This window comes from Osmia lignaria, chromosome 9 (genome assembly GCF_051020975.1).
Source record: "Osmia lignaria lignaria isolate PbOS001 chromosome 9, iyOsmLign1, whole genome shotgun sequence".
Classification (NCBI taxonomy): Eukaryota; Metazoa; Arthropoda; class Insecta; order Hymenoptera; family Megachilidae; genus Osmia; species Osmia lignaria.
This window is the reverse complement of record NC_135040.1, coordinates 9,177,304-9,192,150: the sequence shown is the minus strand read 5'-3', so window position 1 is coordinate 9,192,150 and position 14,847 is coordinate 9,177,304. Positions and strand designations below refer to the sequence as shown.

Below are 14,847 nucleotides of genomic sequence, written 5' to 3'. Positions count from 1 at the left end.
AGATAAACGATGAAGAGCGTCGCGGAAGGAGGTCGCTGCGGGGCAGAGTGGCGCATCACGCGTGCGATTTCTCTCGCGTCAGAATTAATTCGCCTCGAAGCTGCAAAAAATCGGCGTCGAATAAATCAGCGTTGCGCACGAGGGACTGCCCGATTCAGTATAATACAATTCGCTAATTTACTCGAAGGAAGAGAGAGAAGGAGACAGGGGTGAAAAATGACGGTACCATTTGTGCGAACTTACGTATCGTTCGGCAGATATTAAAAGAACCTCGTTTGTAGCCGGTTCGGTTCAGTTCGGTTCGGTTCGTTTCATCCGGCTTTATCAATCACGTCTCTAAATCCGTAGTAAGATATTCGTCCGCGAGTGTTCCAATAAAACGTACCACCTGATTTCACGGTGATCCGTTATCTGCCGGTTATTTCTGTACCAACGTCACATCCGCTCGTAGCCGTTCGCGAACGTGATATTTCTATTCGACCCAAATGTCAATCGGGAATATTTCGTTGAAAACGACGCGAAATCGAGAACGTCACAGCCACGTACGTCAATCAATGGACCACCGAAATAAAACCGTAACGAGTACACCAATGGCCACTCTTCGACGTTCGATAACCGATTGATAGATACCATGAATTATTTAACGACGCGTGAATTATAACAGAACCTTAATTAATATTCCAAGTTATTAGGAATTTTACTAATTACCCCCTTACCTTATCTCGATTTTTCTCTCTGGGAAGGCTAACTGGGCGGTGTATACCGCGAGGTTCGAACGCGGAAAACGCCCGAACGAATTAATACGTAGTTCACGGCGAGGAAACAAGCGACGTCTAACGGAGCGACAGGAAGATTTATTAGATCATTAGGGGCGGCGCGAGGTGTTAAGTGTGTAACCGCGTCGAGAGAGTTTCGTGATCCCTGCCACGTCTCTGGAAACGTACAATTAGAAAAGACCAAGCAAGCGCGGTGCAGCGCGGCGCGATGCCGTTTTGCTCGAAGATTTATGAATTACTCTCCGATCGGCTGTTCCTTACACGCTTGTGCTCGTGCCGCGAGTTAACGATCGCCCGAGCCTGTAAATAATTGTTTCTCGAACGCTACCATATGAATCTTAATGCGACGTTCGAGCAATTAGCCGGAAAGAGTAATTGCCTCGTTCGATGTACGTTTTCTCGCGGCGAATAAAATATCGAACGGGGAATCGTTGGACGACATCCTGTCACGAAGAAGTTCCTGAAAACAGGATACGGGGATGGTGAAATCGCAGATAGAGAGGGTGAACGGCTCAAAGCACGCGTACGTATCGCGAAGGGAAACGTCCCGTCGCTCTATTGGAAACACGTCTATACGGAACGTATCTCGAGACGCTGATAAGGAAAGCCTGCCCGGGGAAAATAGGTGTATTTAATTGGAAAGAGAAGAAGAAAAGGGGACGATGATCGCTTTCAGGGAGATTGTAAAAGAAATGTAATTACAAAGTCTGTAAGCGACAAATTTTTAGGACTGTTGACCCAACTCTATCTCGGAACAATTTTTCTTATAAATTAAACGATTATCTATTATTTATATCACCAGTTACGGATCACCCTTCGTACAACTCAGAAGCATATTTCAAACAATATATACCGGAACGGAAATATTGCCATCTCGCAGTCATCCAATACGCTATCCTTCAAATGGAAATCTCGAACAACTCGATGGAAATATGGCACGATAAGGTAGGAAAACATTCGGGGGACGTTATTCCTCGAGGGCAGTCGCGAGGAGTAGCAGCGTCGGTGAACGTAAGGAAAACAAGGTGGGATAAAAATGCAAGGGGGATGGAGGAGTATTAAATAGGGAGGCAAAGCGCGTAAGACGATAAGCGACGTTTAAAAGTCGAGGAACGGAGATTTATTCGCGGCATCGACGTTGGTAAATCCACTTTTGTCGGAACACGAGAAATCCTATGGAATCATCCCTATGAGTATACGAAGCCGGTAAGTTCGCGTACCGAATGCTGACGGGGAAACAAGGATCAGACGTATATATAAGCGAGGAGAAAAATAAAGGAAGAAAGTATACACGTGTCCACGAGCATCGATAGGTACGTATTTGAAAGCAATCCTCGAACCTTCCCTTCGATAGATATCTTCGAGAGCTCGACAAAGGAATATAACCTGCTCGAGAGAGGACCGGACCCGCGATTAATAACGAGGGAAATAAAAAAGGAACGAGGAATACTCGTAGCTTCGAGCAACGAGCTGACGTATTGAATGAGACTGATCGATCTCAATATTTTACTACTCTCCAACGTATCTCTCATGCCTGGTATTAAGTAACCGAAGATTACAGGCTTGATTTCCTTCAAATTTCATTCGTGAAATTTCCTGCCGTTATATACATTCCTCGCAGCCGAATAACTTTACGGAAATGCAACATCAATTATTCACGACGGACGTTATGATTAAAGGAAAAAATTCTTTCAGATCGCTATTCTTTTTCTTTTTCTACTTGCTAAATAATTTCTTGGATTCGTTCTCCTTCGAGTAAATTCATCAGGAAAGAACATAGAACTTTTATCCTTCCACTAATTCGAGCTCCTTCTAATAGACGCCCAAATCCCAAGCATGCACGGCCATCAGACAGGGGACAAGAATTAGACGCGAGGGGAAAATGAGGGAAATAAAGAAGGAAGACAGAGAAAGGGTCAAAAGGAAGGGCAGAGAACGTGCAACCGCACGATAGTAAGGTCGATCTATTCGACAGTCCACGAACGTGTCTTCGACCACGGTGGACGTACATCCCCATCCATAAGTGATGGGTCGCCTTATGTTTTCAAATATTTTAAACATCCTAACGTTTCAAATAAAATAACATCCAAATCTGCATGCGTATGTACAACGTACCTACATAAAAATTTGCTTAGGAATTTAATTCGTATTTTAAAGCAAGCTCCAAATCCTTATTCCATATTCCGGAAATGTGTTAATAAATACAAAATTACACTCGGTATGAAATAAAGAACTAAATCTGCAATGTAATTCAGATTCATTCTAATAGCAAGGTGTCCCATGACTTATGGATGGGAGTGTATCTCGAGGAGCAAGGTTCAAGGGTGGCCACGACAGTGAAGAAAAAGGAGAAGTAGAAGTAGAAGTAGAAGTAGACATAGAAGAAGAAGAAGAAGAAGAAGAAGAAGAAAGGGCTAGTCGTCGAGATGAAGGTCGAGGAGGGGATGATAGACTCGGTTCTCGAAGCAGTTACCGATACGATGGCCGATGCGGCGGTATGAGAAGAACAGTTTTTTTCATTTTTATCGGAAGAAAAGAGTGGTTCCAGGCTGTAATGGAGTCCAGGCACGTATCCGTCGTGCACACGCCAGCAGAGCCCGCGGCTTTTCCAGCCAACCACCCCGTCACACTCCTGTACGTCCGTTCCTAGTTCAGTCTCGCAACCCCTATACCCATCACCTTGCTTCCCTTGCTCTTTCTAGCCTCTCTTTCCTCCCTTACAGCAGGCTGCAGCTTGACAGACCGACGTTAGATCCCCTTACCTCCTACATCCAACCCAACCACCCCTTCCTTATTTCTTGTCCACCCTATGTTCAACTCACGTATGCATCTCGTCTACGAGACAGAAAATGCACGGGTGTCGATTCGATTACTCTGTTTTTCAGCCATCTTTGAAGTTGCGTCGAAGAAAAAACGACGCTTTATGACTTTTAACATTGCTACACTGTACCTTAGCTATAGAATGGTTCACTTTATTAAATTGGATGGACCATAATTTGATGAAACAAACGATAGGTTTGTAGCATATACAAGATCACTAATTAACGCGTCTTCGTCTTCATTACCTTTGTTTTAACGAATTACTTAACACCCAGCCGAAACTTTGGATTATTAGCCTGGCAAGAAGTTTGCTTTCCTCGTGAAAAGAGGAAAGGTGGGCTCGAAACGGAGCTTCTGTCGGGTAATTACGTAAAATTTCGTTTACACCGAGCAAATTACAACGTAAGAACCCTCGGGAGATATGGAACTCGACGCGATTATGCAGGGCGCCTGTAACGAGCGGAGAACAAAAAAGAATCCGACAATTTAAATTATTGTTGCCTCGTGTTATTGCAGTGTTGCATTTTCCCAGTCGAAGCGTCGAGAGGGTGTAGATTGGAGTAAAGAAAAACAGGAGCGGAGTACGTTTCGATGGTTTATTCGTGAACTTTATCGCGAAGCGTGTTCGCGAACCCACAGTAATAAGTGTCAAACGCACGGTGATTACGTGATGTACGACCGGTAACTGATATCGTTGCCTCGTTGCTCACCGTCTAATTACCGTCTCGGTAGTAGGAGGAAACAATGCGAAGGAATTTAATCTTGAGCCGATTAATTGCCAACGATAAGGGAAAAAAGTGACACCGTTACGGTTACCTGGACCACGTGGAATCGGATGTTTTGTCCTAGAAAACAGATTGTATTGCGTTACCAAAGGCAAACTGGGACTTACAATTAGTAACACGATTGGCCCTAATTTTAATTAATTAAATTCCAAATCTCTATCGGCTCACTGAGAATTTTCCTCAACCCCCGCAATCCACAATTTGTCCAGTTTACAATTCAAATTAATAAGTAACTATGCATAACAAATATAATTTAAAATTATAACTAACTACTTCTCGTAAGTTTACATACGATGATGGTTCCCTGATAGCTTGAAATGTAACCCCCTATCTTATACATCTGCGTGATTTATGAGTCGTATAAAACACTTGAAATTTTTGCATAGAATCGTAGACATGAATATGGCCCGTTATGCGGTAGCCTGTTAATTTAAAATAAACAATGTAGATCGTCTAGTAGATTTAAAATCATGTGCATATTAAGAGGAAGATACGATCAAGTAGTACGCAGTAGTAAGGGGATACGGACCGTATGTTATCAGACACAGAGTTTCAACTGAACGTAACGGTTATACACAAAATCCTTTTCGACGTTAATAAAAGATATTTAGTGGAATTTTTATGAAATTGCGAACAATGGTCATGTTTTATATTCATCGGTATAAGCGTTCGAAGTAAATTTCAAGAGGAATGTTGTGATCAAATCCCATAATCTGTCCATTAATTGTCGATAACCGTTTAAAATCGCGTTCAACGTGAATAGCGAGAGAAAATCCACGTCAAACTGAATTATTCATTCTTCTATTCCTTTTCATCCTCAAACAAGTTGGCATGTAACGTGGAAATAGGGACGTCAATGTCCATGGAACGAAGGACGATTGTTTTTAAAACATCGTCATTTGTCTATAAATGTTCCACTTAACCGAGAAACTTTGCCACTGGTCATCATCGTTGCTACTTGTGTTCAAGAGAAAATAAATGAAACTTGCAATTTGTCACTTGAAACGATACTACTCGCGAGTCCAATGCGTACAAGTTAGAAGCGTAGAAATCAGTAGGTCGTTGATCCAGCTAAGAAAACGTGTCAATGAACGTTGAGTGAATTACAAGCCGCGACTGCTTGCAGATCATAAAGTTCATTCCTCTGAACACGTGCTCTCTATGTTGCTGTACCATTTTCAACACTATAAACTACTTCTTGACTCGTAAAAAATATATTAACCCGTTGCCGTACCATTTTCTCAGCATTTGCATCTGCCAAACTTAACTACATACTCAATACTGTAATGTTGACGCAAATCATGGAAATTATATTGTATTTATAAATTTCCGGCTGTGCAAATTTTAATTGAAATTATACTTCAAATTCAATTATAATACAAGTACTATTCAGTTTCCTCATATCAGAACTGTAAGGGTGTCGCGAGTGTGACTCCTCATTATACGCCAAGGGGTTAAAACATCTAAAACCTTACATAAAAGTATCGTAAAAGAACTGTTCGAGTTCCAACCCATTACCTATACTTTAAAATCCTGCAATTTTCGGATTATACAAATTTTTTTTTATCAAAGTAACGTCAGGATAAAAAAGAAGGGGTTGCGAACGATTAATCCTCCCTGATCTGATAATCTCGCGACAGCGACGGGTAATCGGTGCCATTATCGATTTCATCATCGGCAGTTTTCATTTCTGCGGCTCGAAGGTCCGCAATTTTTATTCGCCCGCTAAGGGTGGTTTGTTAGTCGTTGAAAAGGCAATCCCTCGAGGACCGAGTGGCACGTTGCGCCTACATTAACTTCAGACAGCCGTAACGAGTACATAATGTTGCGTTAACTCGGTACCACGATTAGATGGATGGATGGTACGCGTGGTAACTTTAATTTTTTTCCTCGACGAACAGCCCCCCTTTTCCGTCGTTGACCCTCCGGTTTTGCTCTTTCTTTTGCTTTCCAGCCTCGTCGCCGGGGTGGAAGGGTAGAATTCGCGAGGGAGGAAGACGGGGGGGAAAAAGGAGCGAGTGGCCCGTAAGTTTTTAAAACGCAAGACCTTAAAGAAGGGTGGCGAAGAGCGAGAGAAAACAAGGGTTCCGCCGATGAAACAGCAGGAGAGGAACGATCGAGCCAGAAGGTCGTTCACGGAGCCGGTAGGGTGAGAGACGATACGTGCGCGACATCGTGAAGCTCGTTATAATGCTGTTCGGGGCTCGCTTCATTTCTTATTGCCGAGGAACGGCACGGGACTGCGGACCTTGACGAACGAGCAAGCTGCAGAGCAAGCAGCAGGAACCTAATGGTCGTCGGCGAAAATTGGACGACGATGGCTGTTCACTCGGGATACTCGTCGCTGAAGAGGATTACGAACGAGGAGCCGAGGACGTGGTCCGTGCCTTCAAGACGATTCGGTGATTAAAGTAACGAAGAAACGATAGCCTTTCTCCATGATGACGATTTCCACCTTCAACTTCTTCGATCGGTTAAGAGAAATAATAATATTCCTATTTCTATTCCCGAACAGTATTCATTTTCTTGACGAAAGAAATTACTTCGCGATGATACAACCCTCCAGAAATTAGGGACTGGATAAGATTAAATTCGCGTAGTATTCGAATAGGAACGATTATATTTAAAAATCCATCCACGGATGTTCTCTATAGCAAGGCAAGGATAGAAAAAGCGAACCGAGGGGTGGCTTGAAGTGAAGTTCGAAGCATTACGAAGCGCCTAATTAAAATTCTTCGACGGGCCAAATGATTCCGAATGATAGAAGGTGGTCGAGCGGAGAGAGAGAGAGAGAGAAAGGGTTCAGAAAAAGGGAGGGTGGGCCCTTAAAAAGAAGATGACGGGAGGCCGTTAGTCGGGGCATTCCGTAGATTTATAGGTAAAGGGGCACGCTCGCGTTTGGCCTTGAAACGAAAGGGAACGCAAGATAGATCTTCTCGTTTAGCCGGTGAATGAAACGGCCCTTTGACTAAACACCACCATCGACATTAGGCATCTTCCGTCTCTAACCATCTCCTAGGTTAACCCCCCCGCCCTTTTGTCCTTCTTTTTCGCATCCGCTACCAGAAGGCCCGGTTTTGTTCCGTTCGCACGTACTCGTTCCTTCTTCCTCAGCGTTCGCCGGTGCAAGGGTTTCTCACAGGCCGTGCATGCGTATTCGAAATATGAGCCAGCTCATTCAAAAAGAAGTTCGCGCGCGCGCTATTCAACCAACGACGCCGAGGACGACGACAACCACGTCGGGGTCGTCGTTCTTGATGAATCACACGGTCGATCGTTTTAATTACTACGATATTAAATTACACCGCCACACTCGACGGCAGAATGGAAATTTTTCATTTACCGCCGCGATCGCTTGTTTACACGGTAACAAGCGTCGATAATTAAAAACGGAACTTGACGATACACGATGTCGAATCTGATGACATGACGCGTTAAGTTGCTGCATATCAAATGGCTAATTTGAGAACATTGGAAATCTAACGTGATTAGGTGACAAAATAACTATAAAATGGTACTTACGGCGCATCGATTCGAAGCTTAAAGTGAAATGAAAATAAGAGCAGAATGGCTGGTTCAGGAAATTATTTCAGAGACATCATAAGAGTGGGTGATATATAAAATTCTATGATGATAATGAAGATCGCGAATGACTTGGTGTAAACGTTGCATTGACAACACACTAATTTCCCTCATCCGTCTTCCTCCATTTCTCTCCCTTCGATTCGCATTAGAGAAAAAAAATACTCTCGAGGCGACAACTTTGTCCCTTTATGGCGATTAATCATTGTCAGTCAATAGAACGATGACCGAAAATTGTTCGTCACAAAGAGGTTCTCAACTGGGTCATTCGAGGGTCAATTTACACCTAGGTTTCCTTATTCTCAGAATAAGGGTGTTTTTCCTTTCCTGCTATTCGAACGGTGAAAAACCTTTGCGAACGTAAGAAAAGAACAGGCAATCTCTGCGTGAAAAGAGATGGAAGAAGAAGAGAAAAAGAGAATCATGGAAGGTACAGCGATCTGAGGTCGACGTAAACACGAGACGCAGAATCATCGGATTCTCCGCGGCGGCAACCCACGCTCACGTAAATTTTCAACGAGCTACACCTGCGGCTGTCTGCATGCGGTCAAGGGATACGCACACACACGCGATCGGGTCCAAGGTCCCTGAAGAAAGCCCTACGCGCACTCGGAAGTTTGTTGCCCCGTTTCGCGATAGTGGGGAGGTCCCATGAGGGGAAACGGTCCGTTGTCGATGAAAGAGACAGCCAATCGGAGGGGATAGTGCCTATTCCGACAACGTGGTAGGGAGACGGAGGGGAACGAAGCGTCGCGACGTGTGCGCGCGCAAAGTGGCGGGAAGCGAGGGCCAACAACCGAGTAGAAAAATCCGCTTTGGCGGGAACGTGGAAGGTGGCACCCAACCGTCCTACGTTTTGCCACGAAATCTATGAATATATTAATGCAAGTGGAGCGACGATTACCCGGTGAAAAAATTAAAGATAAATATTTGATGTTTGATGGAGTTTTCGAAATTCTGGAGCAAGAGATAAGAGACATCCTTTGTGACCGAGATTAAGGATTGTCCCTTGGGTATCGACGCGATTAATCAAAACTCCTTGTGTCGAGGTTTAAATCGATTTACCTTTATCCAATATTTCATAAAAGAAATGAATATTTTGGTAAAATGTGAAGATGAGCCACCGGCTAATGGGGGTGTCCTGGCGAACATGTTAAAAACAGTTTGAAAACAATCGCAAAGAATGAGGTGACATAGACTACTGCATAATAATTTCGTGTTCGTGGAGGGGGAGCGCGCTCCTTTGTTTCATAACCCATTAGCAGGAGGGCAGAGTGGTGGGTGGAATTTCAGGTAAAAATGTCGGCGGTATCGCGTGTTCGACGTCGCGACAAAAGAATGGCATACCGCGAGGAACGATAAAACGCCCCGTCCAGAAGCCGGGCGTGTTGGTAAACCGGCAAGAATGTAGTTGCCATTCACTGACTGTAGTTGGCACGAAACAGAGAGCAAACGGTCCCGCGGTTCGACGGATCAGGATAAACCCCAAACGGCCGTACAGCGCGAACTCGCGTCTAGACGCGTTTTTTCACCAGCCGGCTCCGGAGCCGAGGGCAAACAAAGACTTGGAACCGTTCGATCGTTCCACTTCGCTTTCGGGCTAATCCGACCTAACGTTCCTCTTGCTTGCGTTGCGATTTCAACGCCCGTTCATCCCGTCCTCTTCCTATCCGATTGTTCACCTCCGATAGTGCAACATTTCAAAAACCACCCCTAAATTTTTTTGCTCCTTACTTTTAATACTGTTGCTAAATTTATCCCAATTACTTATCACACCTATGCGTGCAACCCAATCAAATTGTAGATCAATCAAAACAAGTGGAACGACAAAGATAAGACTGATCCTCTCTTTGTTTGTTACGGTTGCTGAACGGTTTTATCGGTCGGACGAGCGAAAAGGGGAGGATTGAAAAACGAACACGGGCCGGTTATGCGAAATTACGTAGAAAGCAAACGAGAACGACCTTTGGCATCGGTTGTGGCGTTGGCACGAGGTCATCCGGGCCGGTAGTTTTCCAGGTTAGCCCGTAGGAATCCAGGAGCGGCGCGGCCCCTCGGAGGTATTTGAACCCAGCGAGCATCGTCCCTCCGTCCGCCGTCTGTAGTGGCCCTCCCGGCCTCCCTGTTCCCCTTCCGCGGCCCTGCACGCACAGGCAGACAGAAACCGCTTGAAAAGGGGAGGCTTAGCGGGGAACCGAGGGCTTTGCTCGTGTATCGCCAACTTCGTCCTCCCCACCTTTTGCAGACTTTCGATGTAGATGAAGTCCGTGGCAGATACCGCCGACACAAAGCCACGGATCCGTGCGTGCATCGCTCCCTTTGCTCTCGAAAAAATGGACAGGCCCGGGTGGGGGGAAACAACGAGCTTTCGGGATCGCTGCCCCATCAAGCTGCCAAAACACGCGCGAAACTGCGCGTCTGTTCGACGATTACGAACGCATCTTCCATCGATCGTGCTGCGAAACTGAGCTATCTCGTCAGATTATTTCAACTAATGTGGTGTATGTTGTTAGAATTGTATTTTGAGATGCTCTCCAAATGGTTGGATTGGTATTGGATCTATAGAGAGGGAGCGAGCGTTAGGCCGCAGTAGATCCAGCCATGAGTCAACCATGGACATATAGAAAAATAATTTTTCTATTCATATATCAGATGCAAAACTTCACCATTGAAAATTTGTAAAGAAGGCAACAGACGACGGCAATTAGCAATGCAATTAGTAGGCTCGCGTAATTAGTGAACCGATGGAAAATGAGAGCCCGTGAAAATTTCATCGGCGAAGGATAGCCAAGATGGCGTCGATTCGTAAGATTATTTCAATTAATGCTTTGTATGTTGTTAAAATTGTATTTTGAGATGCTCTCGAAATGGTTGGGTTAGTATTGGATCTATAGAGAAGGAGCGAGCGTTAGGCCGCAGTAGATTCAGCCATGAGTACCATACGACATGTAGAAAAATAATTTGTCTATTCACATATCGGATGCAAAACTTCACCATTGAAAGTTTGTGAAGAAGGGAACAGAGACCAACAAAACAGAGACTCATCCTTTCGTTTCAATAAAAAAAAAAAAAGAGAGGAAGGAAAAGTAATCTTAAAAATTCTTTGGAGCGTGAGGTTAGCAGACGTTCGCGAACCCATGAAAAAGCCACGCGAGTAATTTTTCCCGGTTGTGATTTTGAAGAATCAGCCAACTATACGATAGCCACTACAGAAGCGTCCTATTATGGCTAAGAGCGAGCGAGGTAGCGAGTCAGCAAGCGTGAGAGACAGAGGGAAAGAAGTAGTAGAGGGGCACTCGATAGACGGCGAACTCGTTTCGAATCCGACGGCACACGGTCGTCTCCGTCCCTTCTGCCCGGTTGTTCCTCGACGACGCAGACGAAGAGAACTCGAGTACGTTGTACCAGGTCGGCGGGAACGGAAGAAGGCAAGTCACGCGGTCAGGCACGCCGCGCTACGCCGCGCTACGCCGCGCAATATTTTAACCCTTGCCCGACCAATACCAGCCTACTTTTGACCCATGTCCCAAGCGACAGATAAATAGTTACCGCAAAGTAAATAAATATAGTAGGTACCAAATGCATAAAATATACAAAAATAAATATACAATTGACTCGGTCTCTTTACTAAGTACCTAATTGTCCTCGATTATCCTTGAAAATTGTTCAACCCCTACAACGTGACGTTTAAAAAACTTCAAATTTATAAAGAAAATAATTGAAACATATTACTTTCGCGGTTAGACGGTTGTTTTAAAGCACCGTGCACCGGTTAGAGGTTCAGCCTCCCCCTCTACACATCCCTTCTTCCGCACCCATCCATTTAATACTCTCACTCCCTCTCCCATCTTTTCTTTCTCCATCTCTCCTTTATGTCTCATTCTTCCTCTTCCTGCGGTTCTCCGTCTCTCTCTCTCTCTCTCTCTCTCGTCTCTCATATTTCCTTTCCTCTTTCCATCGCTAACAACCCTTCCCTTCCCTACCGAACCCTTTTCCTCATTCGTTCTCCTTCCTTTCCGTGCGGCGATATTCTCTTTCCCGCCATCGGCTCGTCTCACGTTTCCCTGCCCCGCCGTGGGCGGCCCGACTTGGCGGGAAATCAGACACGTGGTTCTCATGGCGTCCATTCTCGAACAAAGGATTCTCACTGGCGGCGTAGTATGTAGTACTACGTGTCCCACGCCAGATACGACGCGATTCGAAAGCTGATTCGCGACGACGCGACGCGACGCAGTCCTGGACTGGAACGCACGGATAACGGTCGTTCCGAAGAACAACGCTCGTTTCACGACCGGTATCTCGGTGTTATTCGCGGTTATCGATCGAACCGAAGGACAGGATGCATGCTAACCGAGCCACGTTAATCGCTCCCCTATGAATCAGGCATAAGCCGAGCGAGGTAGTAGAGAATTGGTCAAATTGCTGATGCGATGAATGAATGAACGGAGATTGCCGTTGCTGGTGAGCCGTGTAAAGAGGAATGCATCGCAAGTGATTGCAATTCCAGCAAATATTTCACAGAAAGTTGCGTCTTTGTAATGGCATTTGATAGAAGGAGTTTATGAGCCATTACACTCCTCCTCTTTCATGGGTTCCTTCGTTTCATGAACGCTTAACATCGACACGCGATTTTTCACGAGAAATTCAATTAAGGTATAGAATGGTAGGCGGTTGGGAAAATAAGGCGGCTCTATCGCGTCCCTGTTGGTCGGTTGCGTGCCACAGGGTTGGCCAACAGCTCTGTGCGAGCCGTGCAAGTCCGCCACGGAGTGTTGCATTACGTTCCTGGGTTCCAGACCTACCGCAATCCCGAACCTTTGGTCTGGACTCGTCCACCGAGCGGCGGTCACACGTCGGTCATTCACACGTGCGCGACTCGTCGCCGTTCGGCTGTTACGATGCAACCTCGACAGACTGTATCGTGGATGATCCCCGATCGTGGGATTAGCGGGCTTTTAGTCTCATCGATTGCCTCTCCATTCTCTCATCTCCTCTTCCTCTGTCTCCTTTCGACATCCGATGCTGTTGTCCGATGCCATGGACGATTCCTGTTCGTCGTGTTACACACTGGTCCCAACACGTATTCTCATTCATTTCCAGCCAATTTGCATTGTCAATTTCCGCCTTATGCAATATTTTCGTCGAGTTTAATATGGGAACCGACAGTAGCCGGAGGAAATTCTGAAAAATTTCGGCGAACTGCAATTAAGCTGGTGGAAGGAGGCAGGGTGTAAAGTCCAGCCTGAGTCCGCTCAACTTTCTCGTCGCGTTGAATTTTAAGCAATCGGTTCGGCAATTTCCTGTCGATCCCATGGAAACGAGCGAGCTGCTCTCATATTAGAGGGTTCACGCCGATCCTGGAACGTCTGGGATTCCTTGTTCCTTGGAAAGAATTCCAACAACAGATGGGGGCTATTGACGGGGAAGGACGATAGCCGTTGTGTTGCTTCGATCAGACGTCGATGGTTCGGTTCTGATCGTGGCCTTGAACTTTGTCGGATGATGCGTCCAACGGATGCGCTAGGCGTCGCTTCTCGGAAAGAGCGTCTCGAAAAACGACGTCTCGAAGGTGGGCGTGCCATGGCTACATCTCGAAGGTCGAAGCCTTTACGTGGAACAGCACCTATCCGGCCATTCTCGACCCTGACTACCCAGACTGGGTCAGGTGGTCATTTTCGCCAAGATTAATCAAGCGAGTGATGAGATAAATAAGTTGCATTGTAAGTGAAGAAAGTCTATTCTATTGCTGACATCCAAAGTTGCGCTGTGTCTGATTGTATTACCGGCAGTAGATTCAGAAATAGTCAGACGAGTAATAATTCTCCTTCTTTGGAAGAAGGGTGTAAAATTCAATGAAACTGAGCTACAGGATCCTAGATCCTCGATTGATTTCAATGATAAATGTAAGCACGCGTCTGTTTCCCACCGTGGTGGTATTCAGATGAAAGAGAAATGGCGCGGCGCAAACCGGACGAGAAGGAAGTCTTAGAAGCCGATATGTAGGAAAGGAAGCTCGATCGACAAAACGGGGAGGGGCACGAGCCAGGTTCCTTTCCGACCGAACAACCGGTTCTGGTTTCACGATCCTCGTCACCTGCGACCTTCTGTCACCGACGGGCCAACGACACTGCACCGGTTCAAAGGAAGTCTGGTGCCATTTTAGCGACCTGCGGCTTTTACCGAGAAGGCTCAGGGTCAGAGGCCAGACGGGCCACCAATACGCATGCAAAACTTTCCAACAGTACAGGACGAGGACACAACGCGCAGCACACGCCCCTTCTGGACGTGCGTGTTCGCAGGTCCGTTCAAGCGGACAAAAACACCAGCCACCAGGCTTAACGCGTCTCGATTTTCACTCGCGAGCGTATTTTGTTCTTCGATGCCGCCTCACCTTGCCACCTACCCTACCACCCTATTTTCACCCTTTCCTCCTACCTTTGATACACGAATTAACACGTTGTCGCGGTGAAAATAGCCACGCGTAGTCGGATACCTTCGCCAAAGATCGGATTAACGCGTTGTCTTCCACGTTTTAATTGCAATTACTCGATACACTACTCTGGTACGAGCTTAAAGGATGGTGTTTCAAGGAAGAACAAGAGGGAAAAAAAGCATAAATGGCCTAGTTACGGCCCTGAGCGTGCAACTACGAATACGAATGAGTGTTGTCCCTCCTCGACCTGTTCGTTGGCCTCTTCATACATACTCGATCGTCCATGGGAAAGATTTTCGGCGAATAAAAGGGTCTATGTCGTGTCTTCGAGCGAGCAACGGGGGTTTTATTAAGATTCAGGGTGCACAGGAACTCGACCGGCCGTAATGGGGATCCGCGAACGTCCGTCTGGCCTTCGTCGTTTCGTGCCGACGAACTTCCACGAAACGGG

The 14,847-nt window shown here is 45.9% G+C and overlaps 1 protein-coding gene across 2 annotated transcripts in view; it reads right to left on the bottom strand.

Moving 5' to 3' along the window:
* Pdk1 (Phosphoinositide-dependent kinase 1) overlaps positions 1–14,847 on the bottom strand; it is a 316,010-nt gene that overhangs the window by 205,878 nt on the left and 95,285 nt on the right. The window contains exon 1 of one of the 2 annotated variants that reach the window (XM_034323604.2): positions 9,928–10,074. The exons of the other annotated variant lie outside the window; for it this stretch is intronic. Within the exon in view, the coding sequence (XP_034179495.2) occupies positions 9,928–10,044 (117 nt within the window). The 5' untranslated portion in view covers positions 10,045–10,074. Of the gene's footprint in view, positions 1–9,927; positions 10,075–14,847 lie in introns of those variants that run through there. 2 annotated transcript variants of the gene reach the window in all.